The 13079-nt window shown below is 38.0% G+C and overlaps 1 protein-coding gene across 2 annotated transcripts in view; it reads right to left on the reverse strand.

Annotated features, from left to right (window-relative positions):
- The window catches only part of UBE2Q2 (ubiquitin conjugating enzyme E2 Q2), a 42878-nt gene that overhangs the window by 13601 nt on the left and 16198 nt on the right, over window positions 1-13079 (reverse strand). For both annotated transcript variants that reach the window (XM_083850853.1, XM_083850852.1), the window contains 4 exons: window positions 11487-11591; window positions 10034-10090; window positions 7795-7935; window positions 237-321 (listed from right to left, as the gene is read on the reverse strand). In XM_083850853.1, coding sequence (XP_083706979.1) covers window positions 237-321; window positions 7795-7935; window positions 10034-10090; window positions 11487-11591 — 388 coding nt within the window. The remainder of the gene's footprint in view (window positions 1-236; window positions 322-7794; window positions 7936-10033; window positions 10091-11486; window positions 11592-13079) is intronic.

Here is a 13079-nt window from a genome sequence, read left to right on the forward strand (position 1 = left end):
TATGAAGGTTTACATAACAAAATGGAAGAACATTTCAGGAGATATGTATCCTGACTTCCTTTCTCTTCATAAATACACTGTTATATATAGTTAGCTTATATATATCCATGCATTTTCACATCTATAAATATATACACATATACACACAACTACAAAACACAGAAGGATTACAGGAAGTATTTCCATGAGAATTCTTTTAAAGTGCATTTTAAGAAGGGAAATCTGAAGTGCGTTACCTGTTTTATAACTCTGTGATCTATATATATCCCTGAGTTCTTTCATAAGTCGATCTGAAGCCTGAACTGACCCAGAGACTGCACCCTGAAACAAACAAGAAAGAAACAAGAAAGACTCCAAATAAGCAAAAAGTAATATTGATAAACAGCTTTATTTTCATTACAAAGTTACACTATCTTGAGTGTATCAAGAATATTTTGATTTCTGTATTAGCATTAGATTTTTGAGAAGTTACATATTCTAGTGAGCAAAGAAACACGATGCTCTCTCAATAGCAGCTCCTTAATATGTATCACGACATGGTATAGGTGATACCATACAAACTTTTAAGCAAGGTACAATGACAGATATTCTTCCATAAAGGAATTCAATCTCTTTGGCATTTTGACTTTCAACAGGGATCTGCAATACATTCCTAACATTGGATTCACTTTTAGCTTCTGCTCTCGAGCACTGAAGGAAAAAAAAAGCTAAGATTATTGCTAAGTATAAGCTTCTGCACGTAAGGTTTTACTGTTTTCTCAGAAGTGCGTTTTTATGTGGTAGACACAAGACACAGGAGCTGGAAAGTATCCACTACAGAACGCCAGCTTCTGGAAGAGGCAAGACCAACCTATATATTCAGAAAATGCAGAACAAAACCAACACTTATTTGCAATAGAGAGAAAAGCAATCAACACCTACATAGAGGAAGACTAAGGTAAGCAAGCTTTCAAATACCTAATATTTTGTCACAATTTGTCACAGTTCTTGCGGTTTATGCAACAAGAGCGGAAATCTCTTGTTCTTTTAGAGCTCAGTACTGGATTTCTTAGTGTCTCAGACTTACTGAGAACTGAGCATACAATTTCTGACCCTGCCTGAGATGCAATGTGCCAAAGGCAAAAACCACCTTCTAGTGATGGGCATACAAAATATGACAGGCTCTAAAAAACACCAGTAATTCACCAATTAATGAACACACCAGTTATCAAGTAACTGATGTCTACTAATAAGGCCAATTGCTGGATTGCATACATTCTGCACACATAAGCAATACTGACAGTTCTGTGACCGGAGTATTAACCATCTTGTCTCAGCTCTACAAGCTTTGAAGGAAGGTCAGTACTCTTTCCACTTACAAGCTTACCGTGTTTGTTTAGAATAAACACAATGGTCAGAAGTACCTAGATTACTCTCTGCAACTCAATTTCAAAGCTAGTGGGAAAATTTTTTATACTAAACCTTAGATGTTACCTGATGACTCTCCTTATATATTCCACTTGAAATACCAATTAACATTCTAGACTTTTGGATAACGGCAGGACAAAAAATTAGCATTACAATACTTAAAACATGGAAGATGCATGAGGATTCCAGATAAGGTAAAGGAGCTATCAACCCTGACCCTTGAAAACTTGAAAATCACTTGTTTTTCTTAGCTTTCACTGGAAGAAGGTTTTCCAAAGGAAAATTATCTCCTGAGATTCATGCAGTTATCTGCTGCTGCTTGGACCTCAGTCACTCCCACTGAAATGCAAGCTAATACATGTGTCTCATCAGCATAGTTTCACGTTAAAAAAAGGAAAAAGTACAATAAAGTTCAGTTCAGCCTCTCTATATGAAGTCCTGAGTGATTAGTTTAAGTCTATTTTTCTGCTCCAAAAATCCAAAGAGATTGGTTCCCTCAGTTTCCTTTCAGATACTATAAACATCCACAGACTGATCCTATTTGGACAGAAGTGTCAGAGAGGTATTCCTCCACTAAGGAGGAATCTGAATGAGATAGGACCATTGCCTTATACCTGGAATGCCATCCCTGTTTGCCTGGAATCAAAAGTATACTATATATTCCACAACTGTAGGATCAAATTATTTCTTATTAAGGATTAAAGATCAATCATTGTCACTTGATACTATAGCCAGTTACTTGAAACTAAAGCCTCCGCATGCTCCTTTGTCTTCTCTATTCAGCAGCATCATATAATATGCTTAGCTTCACACTATATAACCTGCAGACTACTCTTTTAGGCTATTCATTTTCATGTTACACTGGATGTTATTATACAGATAGCTGAAATTCCACTCATTTTCTTAATGGATAGATATGAAGAATGAGCTTTGTAATTAAATATGCAAATAACAGCCAACTCCTTTCAACTGATTAAATAAAGCCCACGTAAAGACAGGGCTCAAGAGACGTTATTTCTCCGTTTACTGAAGCACCTGCCTGCATGCCTAAGCAAGCCTCAGTAGACTTGGAAGAGTTTCTCCACCCTTTTTCCCAGGAGCTTCCTGTTGGGCTGTCCACACCTCATAGAGCAATATTAAAGTTAGATTTGACCCTCTGATGAATCCATACACTGCAGATCAGTAATATGTGATTAAGTAAGAGTCTAAGAAGCTTAACCAAGAAAGTTTAGCATAGGAGCTTAATTTACCTGCTCTGAACTACTCTGGGAGGACACTAAAGAGGGAGCCTATGGAGATTAACTGTTATACCTCATGGTAGCGTTAACATTAAATGCTGCTGCTGTGAAACAAAGTCCTCATCACAGTGACAACTTTGATGGATTTTTTTATAACTGATATTAAACTGCTGTTTAGAAGAGAACTACCTGCATCACACCATTGCAAGTTATAGTAGAGCAGTGAATTAAGCTTAGCTGTAATGATACTAAAATTAAAAACATTACCTTTCAGTAACTCCCTATGTGCAAGTTACAATTTCAAAGACTGAATTCAGATAAAAATAAGTATCCTTCTGGAAAAGTGACTGCCCTTTTCAAAGGACAGGAAACTCCCATTTCTCCAGTCGTGAGAGCAAGATTTACAGTTGCCCTAGAAATAACTGGTCAGTCACAGGACGTGACAAGTATCTGTCCATGTGGAATTGGTGCCAAGGGACAAGAGCAGAAAAGCATGGCCATTTGATCTGTAAGCTGAAAGTTTCAAAGAACTACTGGATAAGCTCCCAAGTGACTTTTTTTTCCTGTAAAATAAAAAGAACAGGCATAGAAAGTCTCGCACAATCATCCTGTCCTGTGCAAGCACACTGCCTATGAGGTGGTTCTACAGGACAACAGGTAAATAACTGGAGAAATCCTTGCTAAAGGGAGTAAACTTTTACATGGACAACATTCCATTTGCTGAGGGCTGCATATGATAGATACACCTGGTGCAGGAATTCCCAGAGCCAAAAACTGTTGGACATGAAAAATAGCCATTAGATGCACCACTACAAGCTTGCCCTGTTCTCGAACTCTTCCCCCTAAGGGAACATGCTTCTGCCACTATTGGAACTAGGAATCTTTCATTCGAGCCAATATAAGCATTACTTTTTTCAGAAGTGTTTCTAATCTTCACTAGTGCTTTAGTGGGAACATACACATTTGAGTAAAACTCCTAAAACACATAAGCAACTCCAAGAAAGCTAGGGCTTGAGAACAGAGCATTCACAATTCAGTAGTGCTCACCTAACCATGCAGAAATCACTGCACATGCCACTGCTTTAGCTGTCTGCTGCATTTAATCTCTAGTGATGCATTTTGCAGCCTCAGTTCTTCTGCTTTGCACATTCCTTTTTGTCCCTTCCCTCCCCTCAAAACACAACCACAGTCTGTTGCTTGAGTTATCCAAGGCACGAGGTGCAATTCACTGCACTGTTAAACCCAAATACCAGATTGCCTGTTTTCTGTCTGATCAGAAATACATTGCACACCTCAGAACAACACAGTAAAATGCCTCACTCAATACATTTCAGGTATCTCAGCTGCAATACCAAAAGTTAATTGATAAAAACAAACAAAAACCAAGCAAATAAAAAAGGAAATTCCCATGAAATGAAGAGCTTTGGAAGACAAGTTTCCTCTAGCATTACTTGACGTTCTCGGTATTTGTGCCGAACTACATTAATTCCTGGAAGTTAAAGCAGGTTCATATTTCAAGGATTAAGCTGAAAATGGAAGTGACACCTTAGGATTCATAAAGCCCAAAGATTAAAGTACAGGCATTTGAGACTTTTAAAGGAAAGTGCATAAACTCCTCAAAAGGAAATCAAAAAGGCTATCAGCATTATCTAAATAAGAAAAACATTCATCTCTAAATGACTAAGTGTGGAGAGAACTCTGAAAAGCAAGCAGCAGCAAGTCATTAAATATTTGAGTTAACGATTCCAGTTCAAAGACCTTTTTTAATTCCCAGTAAGCAAGTGATTCTTTAAAGGTATTACAATGTCAAGAGGAGGGCTAAATCTTGCTCCACATTACATACTGTCCATCAAGTCAAATTAAAGGTTATTTCCTGATACTGGCAAGAATAACATTAGGGATACTGCCAAGGAAAAGAACACGTTTACAAAATTAGCAGATGCATATTCTTCTAAACTTATATAAAAGACACAAACCCTAAAAGAAGATAAGAAAAAGAGTACCATATCTTTAACCTATTAGGAGGGTGCAAAATTGGGACTGCATGCACTCCTCTCCTATGGAAATCCTTAGTATGATCGCTTATCTTCAACCTTCTCTTCAGCCAAGGCGAGAAGACAACCTGTGGACTTAGGCCAAAGAACACGTAAAGAAATTTAAGTCTTCTGGTTGCATTTGGCATTAGTCAAAGCCCTACATTAGGCTTCACATTCCCTCTTGCAACAAAAGCATTTAAGTGGCATGGGTTTTAGTTTACTTCCCTCTGCTTACAAACTAAAGTATATTAAAAGAGCTGCAGTGTGTGTGAAAAACAGACTATGTTTAGGTAGTACACTTCAGTCCCTGAAACTCAAGCTGTCCTTTAAGAAAACCCACTGAAGGGCTGTAGAGATTTAAAGTTCACTTTACCTTAGGGTGCTGAGCAAACTGCTGCTATCTTAGAGACTGTATTCTGTTACAAGTTACCCATTCTGGCAGCAGCAAAGTGCATTTAAGTGCTACTAGGTTAGTTCTTTCCTGGGTCAGTAGTACAACTAGCGTTTTCAGCTCTCAAGTGCTAAGGGTAAAGCCTCACAAGTCCATTGAGAAATTATTTAACCAGAGCAGCTATTTCTGGTGACCCACAAAATTACCACAGTTCCTCAGCAGCAGCTGAATACCCTGTTCCCTGTACTCAGCTGACCTTGTTTATGCACCAGCATCAACGAGAGTGTCTTGGCATGAGAAACAGCTATCATGTAAGTTGAATCCGCTGTTGTCAAACAAATAAAAAAACCAGCAGCATTCATCTCAGCTTCGCTAGATGTGGAGGGAAAAAGCAAAAGGAAAGGTAAGGTTTGCCAAATGGGAAAGAAGAAATAGCAAAAGAAAATCTGCAGTTTTAAGGGGCTTTCTACACCAAAGAAGAACACTGACACTGCAAAAACCTTCTTCAGTTCTACTGCAATTTAGATGACAGAAAGCAAACCATGCCTTTCAGGCTGCAAGAGGTTTCAGTTAATGATTAAGAAGCCTTTACCATTAGGTCCAAGTTATAAATACAGAAATATACGCAACCTCAGTAGGCAGTCTCGAACCCCGAAGAGACATCTAAGTCTGAACAAAAACATTAAGTGTCCATTCTGCTTATGGTTAGTCAAGTCTTAGTTTAATACAGCAAAAAGTTTGGAGTCTTACATCTACCTGCTTTTAAATACTGAAATGCTGACGAGGTATAGGCTTTTTTTTTTTTGAAAGAGATGACCGTTACTGTACACTTCTATTCAAACAGCTTGATAGATAAATATTGAATTCATACACAAATCAAAGAGCAGTCTCCTCTAGCGAGCTGACACAGAGCCTATTTTAGCAGAACATAATTCTGTAGTGTTTTTGTTTTTCTGGCAAGTTTGCATTCAAGTCCTATTAGATCAGCAGAAGAGCTCTGAGAGACGCATTTCTGGTGTATTTCCTTTGCAAAGCAGATGGCTACAAACTGAATCTCTTCTCCATGTTTAAGTATCAGTAAGAGATGAACAAGTCTTTTCTATACTACATGAAGTTATTTATGTTAAGTAATTCATGACAAAAAAGTGAAGTTTCTGCTAACTAAAGGAGATCTAGTTGTTATAAACATGTAGGGAAAATGCTATCAGGAGCACATGCAGTGTTAACAGTGAACTGGCTCATCTGCCACTAAACGCTTACAATATATACAGATTTTACTACAAATCGAAAGAGGTTTACAACAGCAGCTCCCTTCAGTCTAATTTTAAGAACAGTTTAACTGTTTAAGAAAAGATTTACTAGAAAAACCATCCAATTTAAGAAGCAGAACTAACAAAACTGGTTCCTCAGGCAAAAATCCAGGTGTTCCCTACTTACCAATCCTAAATCTTATTCCTTCCCTAAATATGTTCAGGTCGCTACCCCACACCTAGCTACTACTACTCACATCCTCAACTATTAGCTTGAAGAGAAAGCACTTTTTGTGTCTGGACAAGATCTACATGTCTGCTGACACGCCAAACAGCATTAAAAAAGATACTTAAGAGCTCAAATGGGGGGGACTAATTTAATATAAGCACCTGCTTTCTAAAGGTGACATGAAAATTTTAGAACCCTTACCTTTGGTCTTAGAACTCAAGCAGAAGTCTTGAGTTTCGTGCCTTATACATTTTAAGCCTCTGTGAGACAGAAGTTTTGGTTTCCTTGGAAGACAGCCTACATAACATTAAGGTTGTACAAGAATATTCTTTCCTACATGCATCTTTGAGAAGCAGAAGCTTTTCTGGAACTTTGCACTAGTGACAAGACATTTCTAAGCCTCTGGAAACAAACAGAAACCATGCAACTCAGTATTTACAGTTGTACTGTAATACTGGAAACCCATGTCCTCAGGATACTGCTGTATAGAAACGCCCTTTTTCTACAACTGCCTGCTGACAGGATCATTCAGAAAATTGTAATGATAAAGCTGCAGCAGGATGAAAGCCCCTTGCTTTAAATCTGGCAGAAAAGCTTCAGTAATTTCCAAGTGGAAGTTGGAAGTTACGGAAAAAAACCGAACTCATAAAATCGGTTTAAGCACAAATTCCTGGGTTTACAAAATCTATCAAGTCACCTATGACTTAAAGTGCACTTTATTAAAGTAACAGATACCCATATGTAAGAGCTGAGCAACAGAAGTCATGCTTACAACCTACATGCTTTCTGCTTACTCTGCAAGCAAAACTACTGCAAGCAGTTTATAACATGGGCATCAAGCACAAGAATTAGACGTGTTCGAAATAACAAGTGTGAAATATGGATTTGTATTTAAGACTTGACTTCCATTAAAAGCTACAGGACACTTCATCCAACAGGCCCATACCACCCTAATCCATTTTGACAAAAGAACTTCGACTAGCATTCTCCCAGACTGAATGAAAGCAGAGTGCTTTGAAGCAGTTTTTGAGTCTCTGTGGAATGTTGACTGATAACTAACTTTATACACTAAATATGCTGATGAAGAGCTATACAGGTCTCATTTTGTCCTATACATTTTTGGAAGTCACCTATAGGTTGATTTTATCTTTAGGCGTGTAGCAATAGGTTCTACTTGCTGAAATCCATTTCTATTTTAAAGCCAAAGTACTGTACAGGAAAAAAAAAAATCTTGTTAACTCACATTTAAGTGATCTTGCCTTTGATTTTTTCTGATTTTTTCTAAGATTGCAAGGTTCTCTTTCTCAATGCCTTCATCCTCAGATTTCTTCCCGTCAACTGGTTCCTCCTCCTTCATATCATAGTGATCCAGATCTTCAATGTCCTGTAGGATAGAGGAAGATTCACTGTAAACAACTTCACGCTCTTTGCTCAAGAAAAACTCTTTAAGGGAATTTACGAATACAGTCAGCATAATGCACAGCACTAAGTATTAGTGATTGCTGCATGCCATTTCTGTTTTGCTCAGACTTCACTCATTGAATCAACAGTATTTAATGAAAGCGTAGGGAGCCCTCAATACAAATGAGAGGCAAATTCACAACCCGTTTCTGGTCACAGAAACAAGCGCTAACTAAACCTCTGTGAGAAGTCAAGACTATAGTAAATTAGCCTGCTAAAACAGGTAGACAGAAAACAGGAAGTTAAGGCATTTTGAACAGGGATCAAGAATCCAAAAGTGCACAAACTTACGGCGGGTCTAAGATTTTTCTAAAAGCAGACTCTTTTTCCTGTTATAAGGCTCACTACTTTACACTTCTGGCAAACAGTGATTAACATACCTGGCAGGGCTACAGCAACCCTCCAAGAAAGTTCAATATTACAAAGCAGCATGTGTTTTATTCAAGGTGAACATTCTGACCAGTGATTAGATGCAGCAGTTTTGGAATTGTGATACAAGACAAAATGATATGGTCAAGTATGCTGAGCACATGAGCCAATGTTTCAGTTCTGAGTTCTACACTAAGATACTAAAAAGTCTTCCACTCTGTATTCTGAAACAGAGGTTATCCTATTGCCAAGAAACACTAAAAAATTAAGACAACTGCCTATATGGCCATTCCAGTGCTATTTGGGGAATGGAGTAGACAGATGTAAATAACTTAAGATGAAAAAGGAAGCACTGCAGCAGCCACACCAGTGATCTACGAGTACGAAACTATCAGCTATACTCCAATGTGCAGAATGCTCCACCACAGCTGAGGCTACTCTTAAGCGCCATCTGTTTGCACGGCAGGAAAGCCTGGCCATCAGTGCAAATTCAAGGATGCCTTACATAAAGGAACATACCTATCCGGTGCCTTTGACAATGCTGTTTCCTCCAACTGTAAAGAATACTCCATCTGGAGTCTGTTAAGGTGCTCACGTTTCTCAAAATTATGCTATAGCCCTAAAAAAAAACTAAACTGCTTTTCAATTTAGCAATTGGACTGGAATTAAGAGTTGAAGATATCAGTGCCACATTTGACTGCTTATAAACATGACAGATATGAAAATCTTTTTGTCTAAAGTCATCTGAACAGAGAGCAAAAGGTTGTAAGTCTGCAAGCAAAAAGAGCCTTGTGGAAAGAGGATATGGAAGTGTTTGTACTACCTTTACAAAGACTCGGGCTCTAACCAACGTGGTCTGGATTAGGCTAAATATGGTTTAAGGAAGGCTGCTTCAAATTCATTCCAGAGAATGGGTAACACTTACATCTTTTCTGAAGGAAGACATTCTAGTCAAAGATTGAGTTGTTTATTCTTAAAACATACTTTCTTCATTAAAAAAGCCTAAATCTGAAGAAGTCAGAACAGCTCTCCTATAATAAGGCTCTTTACAGCGCTTTAAAAACCAAGCATCCTGGAGCTATTCTAAAATGTAGCAGAATTAATTAGAAGGGGTGGTTCTCACACAGCGAAGAGCTCATTGAAAGAGCCAGACGTTGACATAAGACCCTTAAAGTTTAGAGGGTGTATTGCAGATGTCCTTCCATTTTCCTCAATGTATTATACTTTAAAAAAAAAAAAAAAAAAAGCTCAGCTGCCCAATAAACCAGCAAACTCATTTACTCTCAGTTTGTCTGCTTCCAGGCACTTTCAATCATGTCAGAGCAAGTTCAAACACTGATTGAAATAGGAGTTTACAATTCAAGCCTACCGATTTGGCATACAATGTTATGTATTGTTTGACTAAACCACAAACAGATGTTCAATTCCTATATCCAAGTAGCTCACAGCTGAGGTCTAGGTGTAAGAAAAAAACACACTAGTTCTGATGGTTTAAGTGAAAACTGACATTAAGATAAACACTCAATTTTTTTTCTATCATCTTTTCTGTTGAACTCTAGGGAGATTACATTTTACAGTTTTGGCTTAATAATTAACCTGTCACCACAGAGCAAAATGCTAGCTTAGAACAACAATATTGTATGTATACATACTTCACCCATATCTTCCTCCTCCTCCTCCTCTGACGTAACTTCTTCTGTTGTTCCGTTCTGCAATACAACAATGAGGTTTCTGCATAAATCATGCATGCTCCTTTCTTTCAAAAATCAGGAAGTCTACTATCAAACAGAAAGCAGCAAATATCAAAGTCACACTTATCAAGGTCTGCAGAGGACTGAAGTTTAATGGGAAGGATACACAGAGATGCTTTCCTGGAACATAACAGTGAAGAAATAATTGCATGAACCAAAGATAAGTAGAACGTCACAATTAATTTCACATTAAAAGAACTTTAATGGACTTTAAAGAACTTTAATTCCACTTTAAGTGGAATCTCAAGACCCAGATAAGGACATCCTATTTTGAAACAGTGACAGACACTTCTCTTCTGCTTACTCTTTCTTTGTAAAGTGAGGAATGCCACTGCTGTAGACAATGCAGCGTAGTGTACTAGATGAATCTTTCATATGACTTACTAGGCCCACTCTTATTTAATTTGCAAATTATCCAACATTTCTGGCTAAGAAAACCTTCTGTAAGTTCACTTCTGAGTTTCAGAGCACAAGCAAGACTCTTCAGTGAGGCTACTTCCCAATGCTCCAGACTTATAGCCTTGTAGTTGCACTGCTACGTGGGTGGCTGAGGCAGAAGAGATCTAGAATTACCATTTGGCACATGACCAAAATTAAGCAAATTATTTGTCATTACAATAGTACGGTCACCACAGGAAACCATCTGTTACGCTAAAAGAGTTTTTAGAAATCGTGTCATCTTAACATGTATAAGCAAAAGCAGATATCATAATCCTATTAAAATAAGAAAAGAAGAACATGTTCACTGTCAGTAACCAGTTCTGTTTTCAGCACAAGACATTTTAGTTAACCAGAACACTTAACAGACCTTCACAACTCTTCATTTGTCAAGTGCACAAAAAGTAAACACGGCATCTCAAACAGATACTCCCTGCCCAAAGCAGCATATGGTTTTGATATCCTATATCTCTGCAAGGGATTGAAAAGGAAGGAATATATCAGTAGTACATTCATCCAAGAGTACACTGTAAAATGAATTCTCTTTAAGGAAGAAACGAGCAGTGTTTTATCATATTTACGTTTTGGAAAAAAATTAATTTGGGAAGCATTAGGAATGCGCAGTAGTTGGCTTGAGCAGGATTTAGAAGGCAATTAAACTAACAGCACTGGTATTACAGAGACACCTTTCAGTGACACAGACTGCACATAAAATTGTGGAGTATCACATAACCTCAGAATTACAACTTGAAATGGATTCTATAAACAAAATACTGAGTGAGGTCACCATAAAGCAACACTGCTTCATATCTAATTTCTGGCTTACACAAAAGCTTTAATCATTCTCACCATCTACTTTCTTAAACTTGAAAAAAGATTATTTCCATACGAAGGCATTCACAGAGTTTTAATTTACCTGTCCAGCTGGTAATGGCTGATCTAACATTTCAACATCTGGATGCTGAGGAAGATTATACAATCTGCAGAGGTCACATATTAGTCGCTTCAGTTGCTGAAGAAGCTATAACAAGAAAAAACATGGAAGCATCTATTTAAACCAAACCACAGAACAGCGTATTTTGAAGTTACTTCACATGTTGGTATACACTCCCAGTCACTGGGAGTCAATGCAGTCTCCCAGCATTTAAGTCTGCAGGTACTAGAACAGAGGCACTTCTTTTTCTCTGTAGTTTTCATAATGGGAAACCAAGGACAAGGCAAGACAAAGAAGATTCCCTCATGTCAAGCGGAGAAAGTAATAAGCAAAAGAATAATCTGCACAGGCAACATCATCCATTCCAGGCATAGGTCTCAAAGTCACAAATCCTAGGGAATAATCAAACAGTAGCATTTTTTAAGACATGCTAGCGCATTCCAGTTTCCCAGTTTGAAAAGCAAAGTCTTAAACTGCAAGAAGGAACAGCCTTATCCCCCACATCAAGAATCCCTTTTCAGAGCACAGCAGTGCAGCACACTAGAAACAAGACTAGAAACATTGGCACCAGCAATCACCCAGCCATGCAGCAACTTACAAGCTTCTACAGAGATCAATTCCCAATGTGCTTCAGCACAAAAGCCCCGATTTCACCATAAAGGACGAGGCAGGAACATGCATCTGAGAGGAGGGATCCCCTTCCTTGGCAGGCGTCTACAATTCAGGGTTAGTTTAATGCAACTGTCAAAGTGCAGTTTCATTTTTGTAGCAAAGCACTTGATGCCAGTTTCTTCAGTCTTTGTTACTGCTAATATTTTAATATTTTTCCCCTGAAGGAATTACTTTCATACCCTTGCCCCTTCTGCCATGGATCACCATCACCATTATCCTTTATGCTCTGCTCATATGTAAGAAAAATTATAGGCTAATCTGGGCCAGAAGGCACATCTGGAAGTCATCCAATTCAACCTCGTGCTCTAAGCAGGGCCTAGCATGATTTGGTGTGTTAGTGGTACACAAAGAGACTAAATCAAAAGGAATAGCAGATTTCTGCCATGTATGAATAATTTAAATGCTTTTCCTGGCTAACTTCATGTGCTAGAGTAATGGAAAATGAATGCTTAACACACAAGCTTTGCTGCTACTTAAGAAAAGTAGGCCATCAGGATACCAATAGGTTCCCTGGAATATTAACTGCCTAAAGCAGAAACTAAACAGAAACTGAAATGCGTAACTCACAGTGTAAAAAAAGGCTGCATGATTAATAATGAAAATGCTCAAGTAACTATACACAATAGGAAATTTCTAAATAATTGTATATATACATTATAATCAATATATGTTATATTTTGTTGTGATTTTTACAACAGCACTTGCAGAAACTCTGCAATGTCAGTAGCTCTTATGGACACCACAATGCTGATACTGAACATCAAAACACCTCTAGGATTTTTTTCTTGCCCGTGTTAACAACTTACAAATCTGAAAACAGTTTAGGACATTTGCTCTGAAACCTGCTACATCGGGAGGCCTTTGGACATGTGAAGAGATCTTTCTAATGCAGTAGGAAAGCAT

The sequence above is a fragment of the Anser anser genome, assembly GCF_964211835.1.
Source record: "Anser anser genome assembly, chromosome: 10".
NCBI classification, from domain to species: domain Eukaryota; kingdom Metazoa; phylum Chordata; class Aves; order Anseriformes; family Anatidae; genus Anser; species Anser anser.